At 42.2% G+C, this 5,924-nt stretch overlaps 1 protein-coding gene across 1 annotated transcript; it reads left to right on the top strand.

Moving 5' to 3' along the window:
* Positions 1-2,995: 2,995 nt before the first annotated feature.
* On the top strand, positions 2,996-5,430 carry LOC124270243. Its single transcript, XM_046705281.1, has 3 exons — positions 2,996-3,085; positions 3,646-3,781; positions 4,437-5,430. Exons 1-3 carry the CDS (start codon positions 3,032-3,034, stop codon positions 5,354-5,356), a joined length of 1,110 nt encoding a protein of 369 aa, XP_046561237.1. The 5' UTR covers positions 2,996-3,031; the 3' UTR covers positions 5,357-5,430.
* The last annotated feature ends 494 nt before the right edge of the window (positions 5,431-5,924 follow it).

Raw genomic sequence — 5,924 nt, 5'->3', positions numbered from 1 at the left:
ATCAATAACGCACCGACCAGTTTCATGAACAGGGGTGGTGGATTAGTCTAGTAATTAAAACGTTCGCTCGTCACACTGAAGGCCGGGGTTCGATTCCCTAGCTGGGTACAACATGTGAAACCCATTTCTGGTGTTCCCATCCTTAAACCACCTTTCCCTTTCTGTGCTTATTAAATGGGAACTGAAATGAAACACAAGCCTGTGTCCTTGTGTCAAACAAAGGGAAAGAGATTCATTTACTCCCAGTATATCACAAACCGTGTGATGAATAACCAACAAGACTTACAAGGTCGGAGATGTCGGAGATTTGACTGACGTTGACGGGAGTTGCCAGGACAAGGAGAAGGAAACCCAACAGCAGAACTGGCCATGGTGGCTTCACCATCTTGTTCTTGAAATAAACGGTTCATGTTTGTACAGGGAAACATAGTTAGTCACACAGACACACATGCAGACACACAGGTAAACGGGTGGGTATGCATATCAAGACACAGAGACAAAAGAGGCACGTACATGAAGGCACACAGGCCAAAGGGCGGGTACATACATGCTGGCACATAAACAAATGGTTTGGTACGTACGTGAAGATACACAGTCAAACGTGTGGGTACGTACGTGAAGAAACACAGACAAACGGAAGGGTACGTACACGAAGACACACAGGCAAACGTATTTGTGAGCAGGTGACTGTAGGTACACAGATTGTGATCATGCTGCCATCCTACCTGCAGGTCGATGTCTTGCCTCTGGCAAATGCCCGCAGACCTTTTCATCTTATATACGTGTACAGTTTGGCATGGCATCAACGTTTCTTAACCAATCAAATCAGCTATATATTGATCTTGTATATCCAACCTACCAGGAAGAAATCTCAAATGATGTTGATATCACTAAGTAAGTAATGTATCTGATAAATCACAGAGGTACTCCAGAAATTTGTTCCTTGTCTCCAGGGTTAGGTATGAATAACTCCCCCCAGATAGAATATCGAATAACATTTCAGTCAGGCACAGGACTTTACGGGTTTTAGGGGGAATCCCATCGAATCCCTCGTTTTGGTTTCAGCATAGGCGAGATATTATAATACATTTATTTTATTTTACTTTTCATAATCTATTTATTTTATTTTATTTTTTAAAAATGTAATAACCTTAATTAGTTCAAATACGATGCCGTCTGTGTCACTATGCCTGAAGAGGCTCTTTCATAATATGCAGCCCCAAAACAAGCATTTTGAGCTTCGAGCAATGGTGAATACTCTAGTCCATGGACCTAACTGCCATCGCCTACGGGCGGGATATTTTAATTTTTCAAAATAGGTTCAGTTTTGTGTCATGATCTGTACAGACTCACTTTCAGTCATACACAACCCCTAAAGCTTGACTTTTAAGGAAGCCATTCTTGCCCACCGGCGAGATATTTTGCTAAAACTATATGTTCGTTGAATTCAGTTGAAGTATTCGTCATGCAACGTGTAGACACAATTTCGTTTACAAAACATGTTTTTTGTTCTTCAAGTATATATGCATCATCATCTGTGTACATACATCGGCAATTGTCACATTTATGGTATATTCAGAAAATATTAATGATCTACTTTCCGCACTCTGGCTCTCTGAACTGAGTCCCGTTGCTCTTACTGCTATCAAAGTCAGTGTCATCATTGCAAATATTTCCCTTTACCTTTCCGGCTCGATGACCTGCGTAGATCGATGCTCATGATGCCAATCACTGGATTATCTGGTCCATTATTTACAGACCGAATAGCTGGCATATTGTACCCCTTTACTTTATTATTTTATTCAAAGGGGTTGGTTTTATCCTGAGGGGTGTGGTTTGATGCTCGAAGGGGTGTGTTTCCATCCCAGGATAATTTCACTCTGGAGGGTTTCAGTTCTGGGATCACGTGATCTGGAGGGATCTATCCTAGGATAGCTTATACTCTAATGCTGCAAGTGGAACCTAACGGAGTGCAATGTCTCGTGACTGGTGATCAAGTGATATTTTGAAGACGGGGTTGGGACACGTCCCTGCACGGGAATCATCGCCGCCCTCCTGAATATGTCGTGACACTCTGAAGTCATTAAATAAGTTATATAGTTGAAGTGTCAACGAAAACAATGTCTTCATTTGACCAGATCACCTGTTGGTTAAGTCACTTCCTGGTGCATAAACATGCAATATATTGCAGACAAAGACAAAGTCAAGGGCACTGTGGTCTCATGGGACTTGAGATATAGTTCCTGCAATAGTACCGCATGATATGGCATAAGAAGCAGCAGGTGATGGTATCTAGTTGCTTATTTGAGAACAAGGATGAGTAAAGCAGCACGCAGACATAACTTGGTGGTCATTCTGTAAATGTTGTTTTAAGTGTTTGCATGGTATGTTACCTTATTGTGATATACATATAAAAGTAAATTCCTAAGACTTCATATTTTGGGGACAAGGTTTGAACCAATTCCAACCCACCATGTACATTGTGAGTGAATGGGTGAGTGAGTGAGTATGGTTTTACGCTGTTTTAGCTATACTCCAGCAATATCACGGCGGGGATCACCATAAATGAACTTCCTACATTGTACGAGCGTGGAGAATCGAACCTGGTTCATCGACGCTTCTGTCACTAGTATACCCCATCGCACCTGCGAGTAATTAAAGTTAGTGAGACTTAAGCATGCAGTGTTACTGAAAACCACAATCATACTATATCATAAACGCCCAGTGTCACTCAACACAATCATACACAAACAAACTGTTGTAAGCAGGCAGACGTGTGAACGTTCAAGCTCAGCCACAGGCAGTTAAACACCAAAAGGTGGACGACAATTTGACTTCATAATCACCTCGTTATAATTAATCAGCGATGTTAATTGTTCAATAAAAAAAACATTTTGGATATGTTGATGCTCTCAACCCAAATGTCAGCACTATCACGTGTCACTTGCTTGATTTCATCTCTGAATGCCTAAATTATCGACATCCGGTGAACCAGCACTGACAAAGGTTCAGAGCAAATCATTACATCAACATGGCGGTTGTGCGCGTCGGTGTGCTGCTCCCTTTGCTCTTCGTGCTACAGACGGTAAGTGATGCATGTCGAGATTTTCAGTAACTTTAAGAATAAATTGCATATCGGTTTCATTTATTCATCGGGACAACAATTGATCTAAGCTGGTATAGGGAAATGTTGACTGTACACGATGTCGAGAAAAATACTCAACACTCAAGTTACAGAGACGGACAGGTCGACCCGAATTAGTCGGGTATTTTGGGATAGGCAGGGTCGTGCTTGATGCCTTTTGTAGTCGGTTTTATACGCTTAATGTTATTCTCAAAGTTAAGTGTGAAGAATGATTACACTGGTTAAAGCGTAACCTTTTTTAATGCATACCTCTTTAGTTTAAGACCACTCTACATATGTTGTGGTTAGAATTCCAAGTTCAAAATAGCACTTTGTAAGATGATCTAAGTTTTAATGTCTTTTAATGGACATTTGGATAAAGTGTTCGCTCGTCACACCGAAGCCCGTGTTCGGTTCCTCACAGGTATATGTGTAGAAGCATGTGTGTTTGGTGCTTCTCGTCGTATGTTTGACAGAATATTGCCTAAAGCCGAGTAGAACGAGAATTTGCTATTCCCCAGGTGTGTGTCTGTAGAGGTGTCCCGGTAGTGACCGATGTCCAGTTGTCCGTTGAAGGGGACATGCGGAACATTACAGTGACGTACGAAGCGGAAAAACGACCTGTTGTGCTGTGGAAAGTCGATGAATTTCTCAGACGTAAGTAAAAACGTCTACCAAACCCAGTCTCTTAAAATGCATTGTCCTGAGATCCTGTTAATCAATTGTATTGTGTAATACTGGTTTCCAAATGCAGAGGGGCTGTGGGCGGTTTTGCGGTTTAAACGTATGGCTCGAGGACGTTTTTCATTTGTACAGTGTGTGAAGCCCACCTCTTGCGAGAAGAGTTTTCTCCCTGAAATTGCTGGAGTTATTGCTAGGGGATAAAAGAGGTGTAACGATACGACGATACAATACGTATCGAAATAAAATATTGCATTGTGGTATCGTTACACCACGCCTACTCACTCACTCCATTGACAGAGACTGGTAGAGTAGTGTAGTGGTTAAAGTGTTCTCTCGTCAGACCCGGGGTCGATTCCCCACATGGGCACAATATGTAAAGCCTATTTCCTGGTGGCCACCAACGTGATATTGTCGGAATGTTGCTGACAGTTGCTAAAACTAAAGTCAATCACTCACCCCATGTACGGATAACACTATATGTGTCTGACTAATCCGAGATGCAATTTAACAGTTCAAATATCTGTCTCCATATTGTTTAATTAATATGCTCAGTTTTAACTCTTCAAGTAATTAACCCGGCCATGTTCCATGTATGACTATAATTCAGATTACATCACATGATTTGCAGATCTGGATAACACAACCCACACCTTCTCGGGATCGGAAGGGGAAACAACTCTTCATATGTACATAGATCCGGAACGTAGAGAACTTCAACGACAAATACTAACTTGCATCTATGGAGACGACTACGAAATCAACTTGTTCTTCCAAGAGGGGGATATTCGAAACAGCCGCTTAGAGCGCAACGCTATTAACCCATTGGTGTTCCGTTCTCAGCCAGATGGTCTCGTGAACTTTGACGAAACTGAACGCGTCAACTTCAGTCTGTCCTTAGAGTCTGAGAACCTTGGATCGTTTGAGATGGATTTCACAGTGGGGATACTAAGTTCTTTTGATTACAAAGCGCTCCCTCCATTAGAAACTCACATACGATCCATTCCATATTTGGAAGATCACTGGTTTCGTAGAAGGAATTCTTTCATCTTACCACCTCTGAACATCACCCCCACGTCCACTGTAGAGCGCACCGTGGCGTCTATCGACACAACGTTCCCTTATACCGAGGGGGAGGTCAAATTTGCGGTGGGTTTAGATGTTAACTCTGCGTACAGCCTTCTTGATAAAATCATTATCAGGCGTTGGGTGTATGTGAAGAATCGTGGACACCTTTCACCCTTTCGGAACAGCGTCAATTTTGTTGACGACCCTCAAAACAGGCACAGAAATGATGTAATTCACACGAGATGGCCGTACACCCAGGTCGATGCCATGGGTTATCCGAAACCTGTCCTGAAGTTGTTCCGAGACTGTCGCGAGATTACAGAACCGGAAGTGGAAACGTTCACAATCGGAACTGACTTTCGCAGCCGAAAGATCTTCCTGTTCAAGAACGTTACAGAAGCCTTAGAGGGAGCGTACTATGTGAGCGCGTCGAGCGGGGACACTGAAGTCTCGAAGATGTACTACATTGACGTCTTGGGATAACGTTCCTTTCTGCCTTGTTGATGCTCTGAAAGCATTTTATTTGCAATGAAGTTCAATAAATGATTTCTTGATCATTCTGGTGTTTTGATTTTAGCATTCATTTTATTTGAACTTTGATTACAGCGTTATCGTGGCATGTCAGTGTTTTGTGAGGAAAGACCCAATTGAAAAATACATTTCTTTCCTGTTTACAATAAGCACAAAAAAACATTCGGCACAAGTCACGACTAAATGTCGCCTTCTCCCTTAAAACTGTTGTAACGCAGTGAACACTAAGTTTAGTTTCTTAATAACCGTAGATCCTTGTATCTATAATGATACAGGCATGCTATGCGTTTCAATAGCCGTTTAACTTTTTGAACGATCGCAAGGGTAGGGGTTGAGCTTTTCAAAGTGACAGTATTGTGTGGCATTCATTTGCTCTGTTTCTCTTTCCCCGGAATGCACGTGCAGCAACGTACTGCACGTCTCAAGGACGAACCCACTGCTGTCACGGAACGCGGCACGCGCATGCATGTTGGATACATGTCACTAATCTCTAAGTTTAAATCCTTATGTGTCTACACAG

The sequence above is a fragment of the Haliotis rubra genome, unplaced genomic scaffold (assembly GCF_003918875.1).
Source record: "Haliotis rubra isolate DU_JTF1 unplaced genomic scaffold, ASM391887v1 Scf150, whole genome shotgun sequence".
Taxonomy (NCBI): domain Eukaryota; kingdom Metazoa; phylum Mollusca; class Gastropoda; order Lepetellida; family Haliotidae; genus Haliotis; species Haliotis rubra.
The sequence above is the reverse complement of the archived record's forward strand: the minus strand, read 5'-3'. Positions and strand labels throughout refer to the sequence as shown.